At 45.4% G+C, this 18,435-nt stretch overlaps 1 protein-coding gene across 4 annotated transcripts in view; it reads right to left on the bottom strand.

Moving 5' to 3' along the window:
* Positions 1 to 18,435, bottom strand: part of LARP1 (La ribonucleoprotein 1, translational regulator) — a 129,646-nt gene that overhangs the window by 93,827 nt on the left and 17,384 nt on the right. The window contains exon 1 of one of the 4 annotated variants that reach the window (XM_057302369.1): positions 594 to 616. The exons of the other annotated variants lie outside the window; for them this stretch is intronic. Coding sequence (XP_057158352.1) covers positions 594 to 606 — 13 coding nt within the window. The 5' untranslated portion in view covers positions 607 to 616. Of the gene's footprint in view, positions 1 to 593; positions 617 to 18,435 lie in introns of those variants that run through there. 4 annotated transcript variants of the gene reach the window in all.

The following is an 18,435-nucleotide window of genomic DNA, read 5'->3' as shown; positions in this document are numbered from 1 at the left end:
GTGAATCGCCACTGCACTCCAGCCTGGGCAAAATGACAAGACTCCATCTCGAACAAATCAATGAACAAAAAAGAAAAGAGAGAAAGACAAAAGAATAGATGATAAGGCACCACCCACATTTCCATCTCTGATATTCTATGGCTTTAAAGATCTGATCTCAGAAACCCAAGTAAGATACTAGTTAGATGCAGAGACCTGTAAAGGCGTCTATTTCTGCTGGTGAGGTGGCTCTGCCTATAATCCCAGCAACTCAGGAGGCTGAGGCAAGAGGTTCATTTGACAAGAGGAATTTGAGACCAGGCTGGGCAACAAAGTGAGACCCCGTTTCTACAAAAAAAAAAATTTTAAGTTAGCTGGGCATGGTGGCCTACACCTGTAGTCCCAGCTACTAGGGAGGCTAAGGTGGGAGGATTCCTTGAGCCCAGGATTTTGAGACTGCAGTGAGCTAAGAAGGTGCCACTGCACTGCAGCCTGCGTGACAGAGTGAAACACTGACTCTTAAAAAGAAAAAAGAAAACGAAAGGCTATTTCTAACCCATAGGTGTGTGTGTGTGTGTGTGTATATGTGTCAGAGAAAGAGAGAACATTCTCACCTGGGCTACACATTTTCTCTCATGTAGCAAAAATCGGGTCAGAATAGGACACCCAGATGCTGAAATCTCAGTAGAGCTCCTCAGGGTTCAATTAGGCCTCCTGGAACAGATGAGTGGAGGCACGTGGAAGTCAGACTTTTTGATCAAAGTATTGGGAATTGGCATCCTACCAGTACTGATATCACCAGGCCTTACCTGTCCCTAAATGTCCTGTGTTACAAAGAATAGCAGTGAAGTGATGGTGACAGAGAGTGAATAACACCAGTCACTTCTGGTATAATTTACATGGACTCAGATTAGCTAGGTAGCCAAGATGTGTTGGAGACTTGTGGTTTCTTGCAAAGCAATGCAGAAAGCCACTTAGGAAGTTATTTCAGAGTATGGCTAGCCTAGGTTACAGCAGAAACCCAAACAGGTGCCATAACTTACCTAATGTCACAGCCAGTTCAAGCCAGCACTAGGACCAGGGCCCAGCTATGTAAGTAAGGAGTAGAGTGCAATGCAGAGGTTGAATAACCACAGGCTTGTGGGGCCAGGCTGGCATCACAAATGAGAAAGTAGGCTGGGTAGAATAGTAGGGAATGGTAGGGACTGTAGCAAACTAGATGTCACAAGCCCTGTTTAAAAGCAGCAGCTCAAGTTGGTTGTTGGCATATGAGAATGTGGACATATAGTGCCAGATCTTTCTTCTGGTTTTTAAAGACATGTTAGACTCTAGATTTTTATATTAAATAGTCTGTCTCTCTCTCTCTCCTTTTTTTTCTTTTTCTTTTTTTTTTTTTTGGAGACAGGGTCTCATTCTCTTACCCAGGCTGGAGTACAGCAGCTTGATCTTGGCTATCTGCAACCTCCACCTCCCTGGCTCAAGGAAATCCTCCTGCCTCAGCTCCTGAGTAGCTGGGACAACAGGTGCACACAATGACGCCCGGCTAATTTTTGAATTTTTTGTAGAGATCGGAGTTTGCCATGTCGCCCAGGTCAGTCTCAAACTTCTGGATTCAAGCAAGTTGCCTGCCTTAGCCCCGCAAAGTGCTGGGATTACAGGTGTGAGCTGCTGTGCCTGGCCAAATGATCTCATTTTAAAATGTTGCCATCAGCTGGGTGCAGTGGCTCACACCTGTAATCCCAACACTTTGGGAGGCCAAGGCAGGTGGATCACTTGAGGTCAAAAGTTGGAGACCAGCCTGGGCAACATGGTGAAACCCCATCTCTACTAAAAATACAAAAATTAGCCAGGTGTGGTGGTGCATGCTTGTAATCCCAGTTACTTGGGAGGCTGAGGCAGGAGGATCGCTTGAACCCTGGATGTGGAGGTTGCAGTGAGCCGAGATGGCTCCACTGCACTCCAGCCTGGGTGACAGAGTGATACTCTCTGTCTCAAAACAAAATAAAATGTTGGCATCTAACTTTTTAAACAGTAAAAGGCTGGGCATGGTGGCTCATGCCTGTAATCCTAGCACTTTGGGAGGCTGAGGCGGGCAGATCACCTGAGGTCAGGAATTCGAGACCAGCCTGGCCAACACGGCAAAACCCCATCTCTACTAAAAATACAAAAAAATAGCTGGGCGTGGTGGCGGGCGCCTGTAATCCCAGCTGCTACAGATGTTGAGGCACAAGAATCGCTTGAACCCGGGAGGCAGAGGGTGCAGTGGGCTGAGATTGCACCATTCCACTCCAACCTGGGCAACACAGCAAAACTCCATCTCAAAAAGAAACAAAAAATAGTAAAACACCACTGTGCAGGCCAAAGAAAACACAACCAAGAACTGCAGTCTAGCCTGATTTGTAACTTCTGGTGGAAGGGGTAAGGGCCCCAGGCTCCAGATTTAGACATATAAAGACCTGATTCGGAGTTCTGCCACTGCTTGTCTGAGTAATTTTATTTAAGATTTGTAGCCTCCCTGAGCTTCAATACTCTCACCTGTAAAATGGGAATAGTAAAATGGGCTACTGTGAGGATAAATAAGGTAATGACTTCAAAACATCTAGTAAAATTGTTAGCTCATCGTAGGTACGCAATAACTATAGCTACTCCACTAAAGTTCCTAATTGGAGGAATTCCCAATCCCTTCTGCTCCCTAGTCCATCCACTTCAAATCTATTTTTTCCCCAAGGTTTGGTCACTCGGTGACCCTGGAACTCTAATTCAGATACCCAAGGCACTCAAAAAATACTCGCACACACCCCGCATTCACTCTTGGGAGGATTTTGAGATGCCAAGGCTGGTTACCAAGGAAAACGTTTAGGAGTCTTCCCTGGTGTTCAGCAGCAACGTTTCAGTGTTGGTTAAAAGACAGGCTTGGTCGGGCATGGTGGCTCACGCCTGTTAATCCCAGCACTTTGAGAAGGCGAGGCGGGCAGATCACCTGAGGTCGGGAGTTCAAGAGCAGCCTGACCTACTAAAAATACAAAATGAGCTGAGCGTGGTGGCACATGCCTGTAATCCCAGCTACTCAGGAGGCTGAGGCAGGAGAATCGCTTGAACCCGGGAGGCGGAGGTTGCGGTGAGCCGAGATCAAGCCATTGCACTCCAGCCTGGGCAATAAGTGAAACTGTCTCAAAAAAAAAAAAAAAAAAAAAAAAGAGAGGCTTGCCCCAGAGCAGGGACTGGCTAACATGACCCTTCAGGGGCCTTAAAATCTTCCACTTTAATTTCTTCTTTTTTTTGAGACAGAGTCTCGCTCTGTCGCCCAGGCTGGAGTGCAGTGTCGTGATCTCGGCTCACTGCAACCTCTGCCTCCCGGGTTCAAGCGATTCTCCTGCCTCAGCCTCCTGAGTAGCTGGGATTACAGGTGCCCACCACTCCGCCCAGCTAATTTTTTTGTATTTTTAGTAGAGACAGAGTTTCACCATGTTGGCCAAGCTGGTCTCAAACTCCTGACCTCATGATTTGCCTGCCTCAGCCTCCCAAAGTGCTAGGATTATAGGCGTGAGCCACCGCACCCGGCTTCATTTTTAATTTCATTAGCTCCTGTGCACATGCACACATGCATATACGCGCACAACGCTCACACACATTGTTGCTCAAATACCTGCCTGAGTTCCCTATTCCTAGAAACTGTTTTGGCTTTCACTTTCACTCCACTCCTTCTACCATAGGCTCTACCCCGAGAGAGGGTGCTGCCACAACCCTTGAAACCAACATTCTCTGAGATTTATTTACTCAGCAGGGAGCTGCGGGAAAGGAGAGAACAGGGTGGCTGAAGCTCAAGTGACTGCACAGAAGGGGCTTTGAAAAGAAAAGTGACTTACACCCAGGGTCATCAGTAGGTCTTACAGTATATATTTGAGCCCAAGATCCTCTACTCCAACATGCCTGTTCTAACCACTGTATTATCCTGCTGCTTCCAAAGGGGCCACATTCCAGGACTGGGTTCCCATCCCACGAGTCGTTAGAAAATACCATGACTCAGTGAGCTATTTCCCCTTTCTTTTTGTTTATATGATTGTACATTTCAAAAAGTCCCAGTAAATGGTATTTTTTTAAAGTAAAAGGATTTAAACAAGCAGCCACGATTCCATCATAATCAGTAATTCCTTTATCACATTAATTATTATCACACAGTGATTGGAGAAAATAATTACTACAGAGGCCGCATTTTACAAAACATTCATTACCTTACCTCATCAATCCCAAAATGTATTTTTAAATCTGAATTTATCTTAAAATCTGTGGAATCTAAGCTTCCATGGAACAGACTTTGTTTGGTCATAAGAACAATCCTGGTAGGCAAGCATTGCCCAGATTACAATCCCCATTTTGCAGCTGGGAAAACTGAGTTCAAAGAGGTAAACAATTTGCCTGAGGTCACAGAGCTAGTCAGTGCAGAACCAGAACTGCAGGCCTAGCTCCTGATTTTCAGCACAAGCGGTATCTACCATATATTCCTGGCCTCCAGGCCCTGTGTTCATACCTACCTGTTCCCATCACCCTCCTGGCCACACCCTAACGGAGGGCTGAGGGAGACCTCAGCTCCCCCAACCAGGCTTCCCTAGCCTCAGCCAGCTAGAGGTGGGGTAAACTCACTGTGGGGACTCCTGGGAGCAGTCTCTCCACATAGGAAGTTTTTAAGTCCAAAGCTTTCACTTTCAAGAATGAACCCTGTGTGTGAGGCAGCACTGCAGAGACCAAAGCTCAGCTTGGGCGTGAAGGCAGGATTTTGCTGGTGTGCTTATAAACCCCATGCAAACTAGATCTAGGAGTTCCCCACCTGGGGACCCCATTCCCTGGAAATTACTCACAAATGCTCTATTTCTCATATTTCAAAAGGTCAAATGAAAATCAAATATCAACTCTAGATAAGATCTCACAGACAGAATAAAATACTACACTGCTTTTGGCTAAACCTGCATCAATTTAGTGGTTTGTTTCTGCTAACCAAAAAACACTGATTGGCTATTACAGGGCCACAATTAACATAGAAGAGGAAAACCAATTAACAAATTATTATGTAACAGGTGCAGTTGACAGACTTAAATCTTTCAGAACAAGGGGTGTGACAAGGGAAAACAATAAAAGAGGAAAGCTGAGAGTGGAATTTGAGCTCCTCATTTTCCCAGATGGGGAATGTGAGGTTCAGAGAGCTGGAGTGACTCACTCAGGGTCACACAGCAGGGCTGGAACCAGCACCCAAGGTTTCTGCCCCTAGGGAGAAGGATCTTCCTACCACACCCTGCTGTCCTGAGGTTCAAGAAACGCAGAGTGCTAGGACTCACCAGGGTTGCTGAAGGGGGCCAGGACAGGGAATGGCAATGGCTTCTCCCTGTCACCTGTGGGTTCCTTCCTCGGGGTAGCTGCCAAGGCCACGCTGTTTTTCCTCCCTGGGAGTCTGCCAGGGCAGCTAGGTATGGGAGCCTCTTGGAAATCCAGCTCTGGGTGAGGGAAAGGAGGCCTCTTTGACAAAAGCACCCTCCAAAGCATGGAGTGACCAGGGCCTGGGGTCACTATGTGGCCCTGGAGAGTTTAGGTACATCCAGATCGCACAGCTGCCTCCTGGCTCTGGCCCAGGAGCTCTCCAGGTTGCCAGGCTAGTTTTCCTTCCAGACGCTGGGTGCCTTTAAGAGAGCGACGGCAGCTCATTGGCCGAGCAAAGCTACCCCACCTCTTTACCTTAGCGGGGAGCACAGCTAGGCTAGAGGCAGAGAGACTCAGGTGAGTAAACAAATGGTGGCAACCCGCTGAGTCTCCCCTCCTCCACAGCCCTGGTCCTGGGCTTCCTTCCTCACCTCCACTCTCCACCCTGGAAAACAAGCTGGGGCTAAAGGAAGAGCAAAACACTCTGCAAAGTGCTTAGTGCGGTTCAGACTACATGATCTCACAGTGACCCTGGGGCAGAGTTATTAGTACATCTTCTCTTTTCAGTGGAACAACTGAGTCCTTGGAGGGGTGAAGTGGCTTGTCCAGTTCACACAGCCCTTGCAAGGAAGGTCGACAGAGAGGGATGGTGTGAGGATCCAAACCCGAGTCTCCTGCTTTTGACTTCCCATACAGTTCTGTTGGACCACACCACTTTCCTGTTTGCAAAGCCTTTGGCAAGTCACTCACTGCCTCAGTTTCCACATCTGTAGCATGGTATAGTCATGCTAGTGATCCTCTACTCACTATAATGAGTATATAATCTTGGGTTTAAAGCTGAAAGAGACTTTGGAGATTATATAGCTCATCCAGTCATTTATCAGGCATTCATTATTCAAAAGGCATTATTATTCAGCAGCTATTATGTGTCAGGCTCTGTTTTAGTTCCTAGGGACATATCAATGAACAAGAAAGTCAAGAACCTTACTTTTATTGAGTTTACATTCTGGAGAGAGGGGATCTAGATATAAACAAGCCAATTAGATAGGTAATAGTTCCACAAAAATGAAATAGGTTGATATGATAAAGTAATGGAGGATGGATATTTTCAATGATGTGGTCAGGAGGCCCTCCCTAGGGAGGTGATATTAAAGCTGAGACATGAATGATGACAAGGAACGAGACATTGGAAGAGCTGGAGCAAGAGTGTTCAATGCACAGAGAACCAACCCCAAGTGTAAGGTCCCCGAAGCAGGTACGTTTGGAGAACAGAAAGAAAGCTGCTGTCACTACAATATAGTCCAATCCCTGTACCCCCTCTTAATAGATAAGGAATTTTATCTATTCCTTATCTATTCCTGGAAGGTAATTCAAGAATTCAGAAAGATGATTCAACTTGCCCAAGATTCCCTCTTGTAAATTCCTCCTTCCTTTCTTTATCCTCTTGTAGAAGACAAGGAAACTGAAGCTTCGGAGTGACCAGCATACTTGGGTTACCAACCCAACAATCATTCTGGTAGCCTACACTGCTATAATCTCATGCTTCTTCCACTCTGTAGACATATGTAAACTCCCAGACAGCAGGAACTATGATTTTAAGAGTGTACCACACTACTGGGTGCGGTGGCTCACGCCTGTAATCCCAACACTTTGGGAGGCTGAGGTGGGCGGATCATGAGGTCAGGAGTTCAAGAACAGCCTGACCAACATAGTGAAACCCCATCTCTACTAAAAATACAAAAATAAAGCCAGGTGTGGTGGTGCATGCCTGTAATCCCAGCTACTCAGGAGGCTGAGGCAGGAGAATCGCTTGAACCCGGGAGCTGGAGGTTGCAGTGAGCCAAGATCACACCACTGCACTCCAACCCAGGCGACAGAGTGAGACTCCATCTTAAAAAAAAAAAAAAAAAAGTACCACACTGAAGAACAAAATCCTGACACTGACGGAATATGTAGTAGTCTTCAAAATTCCAGCAGTAATGCAAACGGCCACACTGTCACATGGGGTCAGCACAGACCCTTCCTGTGGGGTTCCTTTCCACTTTCATTTTCAGAATTTTTTACTCTGATTTTTAAAAAGGGCTGCCTGTTTTCAGTCTCATATTGTTAGTAGTAGCTTTGGTATTATTCTGAGACTGTTGGATATACAGTATGTAATAAAGCAAGTGAGTTTGTTGGTATTGCTGAGAACCAGGACTTTTGGTGTGGGAGAAAAATACAAGCGAAAGACGAAAGGGGTTAAGTAAAAAACGCATAATCCTGTGCTTGTATTAGAGGTTTCAGTATGATTTTTGTTTTCTTTTTTCTTTTTTTTTGAGATGGAGTCTCACTCTGTTGCCCAGGCTGGAGTGCTGTGCCGCGATCTTGGCTCACTGCAACTTCCACCTCCTGAGTTCAAGCGATTCTCCTGCCTCAGCCTCCTGAGTAGCTGGGATTATAGGTGCACGCCACCATGCCCGGCTAATTTTTTGAATTTTTAGTAGAGACAGGGTTTCACCATGTCGGTCAGGCTGGTCTCGAACTCCTGACCTCATGATCTGCCCACATCGGCCTCCCAAAGTGCTGGGATTACAGGTGTGAGCCACCGTGTCTGGCCTAAATTTTTTTTTTAACAGATAGGGTCTCACTATATTGACCAAGCTGGTTTTCAACTCCTGGGCTTAATCAATCCTCCCACCTCGGCCTTCCAAAGTACTGGAATTACAGGCATAAGCCACTGTGCCTGGCCTCTCAGTATGAATTTTTTATTTAGCCGATCTGAAAACAAAAAAACTAAGTGAATTCCCTAGCTCTGTTTACTGTTTTCAGGTCTAGAAACAATGACCAATCCTTTAGTGCAGAGGTCCCCAACTCGCAGGCCATGGACTGGTACCAGTCTGTGGCCTGTTAGAAACTGGGCCCCACAGCAGGAGGTGAGTGGCGGGCAGCCAGCAAAGCCTTGTCTGTATTTACAGCGGCTCCCCATCACTTGCATTACCCCCTGAGCTCCACCTCCTGTCAGATCAACGGCAGCATTAGATTCTCATAGGAGCCTGAACCCTATTGTGAACTGCATATGGCAGGGATCTAGGTTGTGCACTCCTTATGAGAACCTAATGCCTGATGATCTCGGGTAGAATTGAGGTGATGATGCTAGCACTGGGGAGCGGCTGTAAATACAGATTAACATTAGCAGAGAGGTTTGATTGCACAGAGACCATAATAAATCAGTTGCTTGCAGACTCATATCAAAACCCTATCAGTGAGTAGCAAGTGACAATTAAGCTGCATCTGGTGGCAGGCTTTAGGTCAGCATCTGACACTTATTTTAGTCCATACGTGGCCCGCTCATTATTTTATTTACTGCTTCCATCTGCGCCTCTTTCCCACACTGCACACTCGCCTTGGTCACAGTTTTGGTGAGCCCACAAGCTAACTCTAGCCAAAATGAGTAAAAAAAAAAAAAAAAAAAAAAAAAAAAAAAAAAAATTCTCACTGGAGAGCTTCTTTGAAAAGCCGGAAAGAACCAATGATGACAGAGCAGAAGACTCAGACTGCCACAAAAAGAAAGCTGCACTTAAAAGAAAATACCAAGAGTCCTACTTAAATTATGGGTTCATTGCAACACGTGATTCACATTCTCCAAGCCTGCTTTGTATAATATGTGGCGACTGGCTATCCAATGAAGCCATGAAACCTTCAAAACTGCTTCACCACATGGAGGCCAAGCACCCTGCATCAAAAGACAAGCTTTTGGAGTTTTCAAAAGAAAAGAATGTGAACATGAAGAGCAGAAGCAATTATTGAAGGCCACCACTTCATCAAATGTGTCTGCACTGAGAGCATCATTCTTAGTGGCTAACTGCATTGCTAAAGCTAAGAAGCCTTTACTATTGGTGAAGAGTTGATTCTGCCTGCTGCTAAGGACATTTGTCATGAACTTTTGGGAGAGGCTGCAGTTCAAAAGGTGACACGTGTTCCTCTTTTGGCTAGCACCACAACTGGACAAATTGATGAACTGGCAGAGGATATTGAGACACAATTGTTACAGAGGATTAATGAGTCACCGTGGTATGCAATCCAGGTTGACGAGTCTACCAATGTTGACAACAAGGCAACAATGCTTGTTTGATCCATAGAGAAATGCTGAAATGTCACCTGAACTTAACAACATTGTAGGCCAGGCGCAGTGGTTCACACCTGTAATCCCAGCACTTTGGGAGGCTGAGGTGGGTGGATCTCCAGAGGTCGGAAGTTCGAGACCAGCCTAGCCAACATGGGGAAACCCCGTCTCTATTAAAAATACAAAATTAGCTGGGTGTGGTGGTGCATGCCTATAATCCCAGCTACTCAGGAGGCTGAGGCAGGAGAATCGCTTGAACCCAGGAGGTGGAAGTTGTGGTGAGCCGAGATCACCATTGCACTCCAGCCTGGGCAACAAGAATGAAACTCTGTCTCAAAACAACAACAACAACAAAAAACATTTTGCAGAACGTAATTAAAATGATCAGCCACATTATAGTACATGCCCTTAACTCACATCTGTTTGTGCAGCTCTGTGAGGAAATGGACACAGAGCACACATGTCTTCTCTTATACACAGATGTGAAATGGCTTTCTAAAGGTAGCTCACTGGCCAGAGTTTCTGAGTTACAAGAGATTTCTTTTAGAAAAACAGTCACCACTGGCAGCATATGTCAGTGACACAGAATGGGTTGCAAAACTTGTGTGACATATTCAACCTGCTCAATGAACTCAATCTGTCACTTCAGGGGACAACAACCACTATGTTCAAGTTCGCAGATAAAGTGGCTGCATTCAAAGCCGAACTGGAATTATGGGGGCGACGAGTGAGCATTGGGATTTCTGATAGGTTTCAAGCATTAGCAGAGATTTTTGAAAGAAAGAGACTGAGCCAGTGCCTTCTTTCTCTCAGCTGGTGCATGATCACCTATCTCAGCTTTCAAAAGAGTTTGAGCATTACTTTTCAACCACAAAAGACCCCCGAACTGGGAAGGAATGGATCCGCGACCCATTTGTGAATAAGCCAAGTGACTTGACATTGTCCATGCTAGAAGCGGATCAACTGCTTGAGAGGGCAAATGACGGTGGCCTTAAAAGTATGTTTGGGACTTCAAATCTCCATACGTTCTGGATTAAAGTCAAGGCGAAATATCCTGAGACTGCCACAAAAGCACTGAAAAGCCTGCTTCCTTCCGTTTCCAACAGCATATCCTTGTGAAGCAGGGTTTTCTGCAGTGTCAGCAACCAAAACAAGATTACGGAGTAGACTGGACGTAAGCAACCCACTTTGGGTGTCACTATCTCCCATCACCCCCAAATGGGACCGTCTAGTTGCAGAAAATTGAACATATTACAATATAATAATAATAAAAATAAAGTGCACAATAAATGTAATGTGCTTGAATCATCCTGAAACCATCCCCCCCACCCCGGCTGTGGAAAAATTGTCTTCCACAAAACTGGTCCCTGGTGCCAAAAAGGTTAAGGACTGCTGCTTTAGCAAATAGTGAGCACTTATAGTGCCCAGACTGTGGTCTCTAAATACTACTTTCCACTAAAAGGAACCAAGGTGTCTTTGAAAAAATAAGTAGCCAATTCCAGCTTTGAGGCAGAAAATGTACAATATGTACTTTATTTTCTAGTGTCACAAATCAATGAAGATAGAGTTGTGTCAAAGAGACTCCCATTGGTCACAGTCAGGACTCCTTGAGTATCAGTAAAGAAAATAACTGCAAGGGGATGAAAAATATCAAACGTATTTAAATCCATGAGTTCTTAATGATATTTTATTTATTTTACATTAAAACTTTTTTTTTAGAGATAGGGTCTGGCTGTATTGCCAAGGCTATTCTCAAACTCCTGGCCTCCCACCTCAGCCTCCCAAAGTGCTGGGATTGCAGGCTCGAGTCACTGCTCCCAGGCCCTACAACTTTTGAGAGCAATTCAGGAATACTCCATGATCCAAAAACTCTATGACTGGATATATACACAAGAGAAACTCTAGCCATTAAGAGACAGACAAAAGCATTTTTTTAAGTTGGAAGAACTGAAAACAACCAAAATGAATAAATTATGTTACTTTTTATTTTGGGACCATAAATGTGGGGGGATGGTGTGAAATAGAGATTTATTTCTTTTTTTCAATGACAAAGTGTCAGAGGCAAGTATTTACTGGGAAAATGCAGGAGCAAAATTTAAAAATTATCTGGTTTGTCGCAGTTATAAAATTGCCTCTTTTTTTGTTTGTTTACCTTATAGACAAGTCCCTACTTTATTGGCTACTTCTGTTTCTGATTACTTTAGGTTAAGTTTTTTGTGTTTTTTTTTTCCAACTTTCCAACTTTTATTTTAGGTTCAGGGGATGCGTGTGTGGGTTTGTTATATACGTAAATTGTGAGTCAGAGGGGTTTGGTGTACAGATTATTTAATCACCCATGTAACAAGCATAGTACAGGATAGGTAGCTTTTCAATCGTCACCCTCCTCCCACCCTCCACTCTCAAGTAAATCCTCAGTGTCTACCATTTCCATCTTTGAGGCCCTATGTACTCAAAGTTTAGCTCCCACTTACAAGTGAGAACATGTGGTTATTTGGTTTTCTGTTTCTGTATTAACTTGCTTAGGATAATGACCTCCAGCTCCATCCATGTTGCTGCAAAGGACATGATTTCATTCTTTTTGTATGGCTGTGTAGTATTCCATGGTGTATATGTACCACATTTTATTATTATTATTATTATTATTATTATTATTTTGAGACAAAGTCGCACTCTGTCTCCCAGGCTGCAGTGCAGTGGTGCCATCTTGGCTCACTGCAACCTCCGCCTCTCAGGTTCAAGTGATTCTCCTGCCTCAGCCTCCAAGTAGCTGGGATTATAGGTCCCTGCCACCATGCCCAGCTAATTTTTGATTTTTAGTAGAGATGGGGTTTCACCATGTTGGCCAGGCTGGTCTGGAACTCCTGATCTCAGGTGATCTGCTCACCTCAGCCTCCCAAAGTGCTGGGATTACAGGCGTGAGCCACCGCGCCCGGCCATATGTACCACATTTTCTTTATCCAGTCCACCGTTGGTGGGTGTCTAGGTTGATTCCACGTCTTTGCTATTGTGAATAGTGCTGTGATTAACATGTGAGTGTATATGTCTTTTTGATAAAATGATTTATTTTGTTTTTGATATATAGTTCTGTTTTAAGTTCTTTAAGAAATCCCCAAACTGCTTTCCACAGTGACTGAATTAATTTACATTCCTACCAACAGTGTATAAGCTTTCCCTTTTCTCTGCAACCTCACTAGCATCTGTTATTTTTTTGCCTTTTTTTTTAAAGACAGTCAAGTGCAGTAGTGAGAAGGCGGAAAGAGTAGAACAAGGAGTTTGGCCGGGCGCTGTGGCTCATGGCTGTAATCCCAGCACTTTGGGAGGCCAAGGCAGCCAGATCACCTGAGGTCAGGAGTTCGAGACCAGCCTGACCAACATGGTGAAACCTGGTCTTTATTAGAAAAATACAAACTTCACCCGGTGTGGTGGCAGGTGCCTGTAATCCCAGCTACTCGGGAGGCTGAGGCAGGAGAATCCCTTGAACCTGGGAGGCAGAGGTTGCAGTGAGCTGATACTGCACCACTTGCACTCCAGCCTGGGTGACAGAGCGAGACTCCATCTCAAATAAATAAATAAATAAATAAATAAATAAATAAAAAGAACAAGGAGTTTGATCTGTAACTGGCTGTGAACAATCGAGATAACTCACTATCTTCAGACTAGCCTATTTTTTAACTTTTTAATAACAGCCATTCTGACTGGTGTAAGTTGGTATCTCATCATGGTTTTGATTTGCGTTTCTCTGATTAGTGATGTTGAGCATTTTTTCATATGCTAGTTGGCTGTGTGTATGTTTTCTTTTGAGAAGTGTCTTTTCATGTCCTTTGCCTTTTTTTTTTTTTTTTTTTGAGACGGAGTCTTGATCTGTCGCCCAGGCTGGAGTGCAGTGGCGTAATCTCAGCTCACTGCAACCTCCGCCTCCTAGGTTCACATGATTCTCCTTCCTCAGCCTCCCGAGTAGCTGGGATTACAGGCGCATGCCACCAGGCCCAGCTAATTTTTGTATTTTTAGTAGAGACAGGGTTTCTCCATGTTGGCCAGGCTGGTCTCAAACTCCTGATCTCAGGTGATTCACCAGCCTCAGCCTCTCAAAGTGCTAGAATTACAGGCATGAGCCACTATGCCCGGCCCTGTCCTTTGTCCATTTTTTAATGGAGTTGTTTTTTGCTTGTTAATTTATTAAGTCCCCTTATAGATTGTGGATAGTAGCTCTTTTTTCGAATGCATAGTTTACAAATAGTTTCTCCTGTTCTGTAGGTTGTCTATTTATTCTGTTATAGTTTCTGCTGTGCAGAAGCTTTTTTTTTTTTTTTTTTTTTTTTTTTTTTGAGACAGGGTTTCATTCCTGTCGCCCAAGCTGGAGTGCAATGGCACGATCTCGGCTTACTGCAGCCTCTGCCTCCCAGGTTCAAGAAATTCTCATGCCTCAGCCTCCCAAGTAGCTGGGATTACAGGCGTGAGCCACCACACCTAGCTAATTTTTGTATTTTTAGTAGGGGCCAGGTTTCACAATGTTGGCCAGGCTGATCTCGAACTCCTGACCTCCAGTGGTCCACCCACCTTGGCCTCCCAAAGTGCTGGGATTACAGGCATGAGCCACCACGCCCAGCCTGTTCCCTATTCTTTGACCAGCACTCACCACCTAACACTGTCCCTAGCCCTGTCAATCAAACATACCTGCCAAATGAAGAAAATTGCTTAGTCTCACAGTCAACGGACTTAGGATACCCATTTGCACACTCCCATTAACACCACGAACTTTTCCTTCTCAGTGCTTATCGTACTTGTAATTAACCCATTTCTCGTTTAGAAAAAAAGTGCAGCTTGTTGCCAGTGTTCATTTCTGGGGGTAAATGGGAAATGGGTTAAAGAATTGCACATGCAATCATTTGCTTAATGTGTGCCTCTCTGACAAGACCACCAGCTCCCTGGGGGTATACATTGCCCCTAGTGTTGTTCACTGTTATATCCCCAGTGCTTGAAATGGTACCTAGCATATAGCTGGCACTCAATCAATGCTTGTTGAATGTATATTTATTTATTTAAAAAAATTTTGGCTGGGCGCGGTGGCTCATGCCTGTATTCCCAGCACTTTGGCAGGCTGAGGCGGGCGGATCACCTGAGGTGAGGAGTTCGAGACCAGCCTGGCCAACATAGTGAAACCCCATTTCTACTAAAAATACAAAAATTAGCTGGGCATGGTGGTGGGCGCCTGTAATCCCAGCTACTCCGGAGGCTAAGGCAGGAGAATTGCTTGAGCCCAGGTCACGGAGGTTGCAGTGAGCAGAGATGGTGCCATTGTACTCCAGCCTGGGAGACAGAGCAAGATTCCATCTGAAAATAAACAAAAAAATGTTTTTTAGAGACAAGGTCTCACTTTGTCTCCCAGGTTGGAGTGCAGTGGTACAATCATAGCTCACTACAGCCTTGAACTCCTGGGCTCAAGTGAGTCTCCTGCCTCATTCTCCCAAAGTGCTGGGATTAGAGAGGCCCCCATGCGCAGCCTGTTGAATGAATAAATAAGCATAGATTACAAAAATGGCCACAGTCAAAATGAGTGCAGATGGCAAAGGGGCCCCAGTCAGTTGGTCAGTCCACCTGCCAATCATGAAGGCCTGAGCTACCCTAGGTGCTGACCCATTCCCAGGCCAAAGGCAACTGGCATAAGGTCCTTTATTTCAAGATGCTGAAAGTGTATAGATAGGAGTTTGCTATAACGCCCAGCGCAGCTGTTCTTAGAAAGAGTCTGCCTCCTAGAAAAACTATCCGTTTACAAAAGAGACAAAATGGGGGAAAGCAGGCTCATCTGCTGGTTAACCAGTGTCCTCTCTTTTTTTTTTTTTTTTTTTTTTTGAGACAGCGTCTCACTCTGTTGCCCCGGCTAGAGTGCAGTGGTGCGATCTTGGCTCACTGCAACCTCCACCTCCCGGGTTCAAGCGATTCTCCTGCCTCAGCCTCCTGAGTAGCTGGGACTGCAGGCACGCGCCACCACGCCCGGCTAATTTTTTTTGTATTTATAGTAGAGATGGGGTTTCTCCATATTGGCCAGGCTGGTCTCGAACTCCTGACCTCGTGATCCGCCCACCTCGGCCTCCCAAAGTGCTGGGATTACAGGCGTGAGCCATCTCGCCCAGCACAACCAGTGTCCTCTCTTTGCCTCTGGTTGGTGATTTGGGACAGTTAGCTTGGGGGTAGATAAACTGTATTTCAGCCTACAAGTAATAGTGTAACCTACTTCACAGAGTTGTTAGAGGACAAATAAGTGGATGTGTAAATATGTATTACAGGACCTGACAATGGCACCAATGCTCAGTCATGCTTTCTAGAGTTGTTGCTATCAATGCCTTTTGCCTTGTAAGGCTGCCCTTGAATGAAGGGTAATTTAAATGCCACCACTTGAAGTTTTTTTTTTTTTTTGAGATGGAGTTTCGTTCGTGTTGCCCAGGCTGGAGTGCAATGGCATGGTCTTGGCTCACTGCAACCTCCGCCTCCTGGGTTCAAGAAATTCCCCTGCCTCAGCATCCCTAGTAGCTGTGATTACAGGTGCCCACCACCACGCCCGGGAAATTTTTGTATTTTTAGTAGAGATGGGGTTTCACCATGTTGGCCAGGCTGGTTTCGAACTCCTGACCTCAGGTGATTTGCCCACCTTGGCCTCCCAAAGCACTGGGATTACAGGCATGAGCCACCGCACCTGGCCACTTGAAGATACTTAGGGCAGAACTCTAGTGATAGGTGCTGGGCTCCACTAAACATCTCCTGGGGCCAACCTGGCCAGAATGCAGGTGAGAGGGAATGAACCATCTAAGTGACAGAGGCATAACTCAAACCATTTAGGCAAGAGTTGGCCCACGCACCCATTAAGTCCAGAGGGTAGACTTCTTTGTACACAGTAGACCCAGTGGCTCAAGCAGTATCATCAGGATGTCTCCTCCCTGTCTCCATCACTCAATCCTGCTGTGTCTGTGGGAGCTCCTGTCACAAAAAGGCTCAGGTCCACAATGGTGGCTTACATCCTAACTTCTCAGCTACTACAGATAAAAGAGAAAGTTTGGCCAGGTGCAGTGACTCACACCTGTAATCTCAGCACTTTGGAAGGCCGACGGGGGTGGATCACGAGGTCAGGCATTCGAGACCAGCCTGGCCAACATAGTGAAACCCCATCTCTACTAAAAATATAAAAAATTAGCTGGGCGTGGTGGCAGGCGCCTATAATCCCAGCTACTCAGGAGGCTGAGGCAGTAGAATAGCTTCAACCTGGGAGGCAGAGGTTGCAGTGAGCTGAGATCACACCACTGCACTCCAGCCCAGGCAACAGTGCGATACTCTGTCTCAAAAAAAAAAAAAAAAAAAGAGAAAGTTTCCCTCCCCAAAGTTCGGACCATATCCCCAGAATTGAGTCTCATTGGCTGTAACTGAGTCACATATCTATTCCTGGCCCATCACTGTGACCAGGGGGTCTGACTGGCAGAGCTGAGTCATGGGCCCACCTTTCCCTATGGGCTGGAGTCAGCTCTGAACATGGGGAGGGGAGGCTTCCCAAGCAACATATTGTTTCTGTTGCCAGAAGGGAGACTTTTGCTGGGTCAGCAAAACAAATATCCACTGTAAAATGCAAACCTCTCTGCAGGTCAGGTGACAAAAGCAATGTCACATTGAGACCAAGTAAACATCAATTCTGTCAGACAAACGAAGTGATAGGATCTGGAGGGATTCCCAGAGGGCAATGGGGCGTTACTTAGCTGTCTGCCAAAAGACCTGTTTTATAGGGCCCAGGTAAGGGTAAGGCAAGTGAGGCACTTGCCATTGGCACTAAATTAAGACAAAAAACAAACAAACAAACAAAAAACAAAAGAAAACACCAACTCAGAGCGAGCACAGTGGCTCACAACTGTAATCCCAACACTTTGGGAGATTGAGGAGGAAGAATATCTTGAGCCCAGGAGTTCAAAACCAATCTAGACAACATAGCGAGATGCTATCTCTACAAATATTTTTTTCTTTTTTTTTGAGATGGAGTCTCTCTCTGACACCCAGGCTGGAGTGTGGAGTGCAGTGGTGTGATTTCGGCTCCCACTGCAGTTTCTGCCTCCTGGGTTCAAGCGATTCTCCTGCCTCAGCCTCCCCAGTAGCTGGGATTACAGGCACGTGCCACCACCCCCGGCTAAACAAAAAATCTTAAAAATTAGCCAGGCATTGTGGCATGTACCTGTAATCCCGGCTACTTGGGAGCCTGAGGTGGGAGGATCGCTTGAGCCTGGGAGGTCAAGGCTGCAGTGAGCCAAGATTGCAACACTGCACTCCAGCCTGGGTGATAGAGCGAGACCCTGTCTCAAACAACAACAACAAAGGTGATAGAGCAAGACCCTGTCTCAAACCACAACAACAATATCATCTCAGTAATCTAGATAAATAATACTTTAATGCAATATTTTATTTCATTTGAGACAGGGTCTCACTCTGTTGCCCAGGCTGGAGTGCAGTAGCACGATCATGGCTCACTGCAGCCTCAACCTCCTGGACTCAAGTGATCCTCCCACCTCAGCCTCTCAAAGTGCCAGGATTACAGGTGTGAGCCATTGCGGCCAGCCACAATATTTTATAAGATGAAAATTAATATGAAAAAACACACAATGACTCAAATACCCAAATTTTAAATAAAGGCAGGGTGAATAATAGTGCAGAATATAGCCATCTTGGAGCTCAGGGCAAAAGGAAAAATTAGAACTACTGATCCTGCTTTTATTTAAAATTTGGGCATTTTGTTCATCATACCTTTTTGCATTAATTTTGATTTTTGAAATATTGTATTAAAATATTATTTGATTACTGAATTTTTTTGCACCTGTCAAAATTTTGTGCCTGAGGCAGTTACCTCATTCCCCTCACCCTAGTCCAGGCCCTGCTGTCTTATGTGAGATTTGCTGGAGGCAGAGAGGAAAAGCCAC

The sequence above is a fragment of the Pan paniscus genome, chromosome 4 (genome assembly GCF_029289425.2).
Source record: "Pan paniscus chromosome 4, NHGRI_mPanPan1-v2.0_pri, whole genome shotgun sequence".
Taxonomy (NCBI): domain Eukaryota; kingdom Metazoa; phylum Chordata; class Mammalia; order Primates; family Hominidae; genus Pan; species Pan paniscus.
The sequence above is the reverse complement of the archived record's forward strand: the minus strand, read 5'-3'. Positions and strand labels throughout refer to the sequence as shown.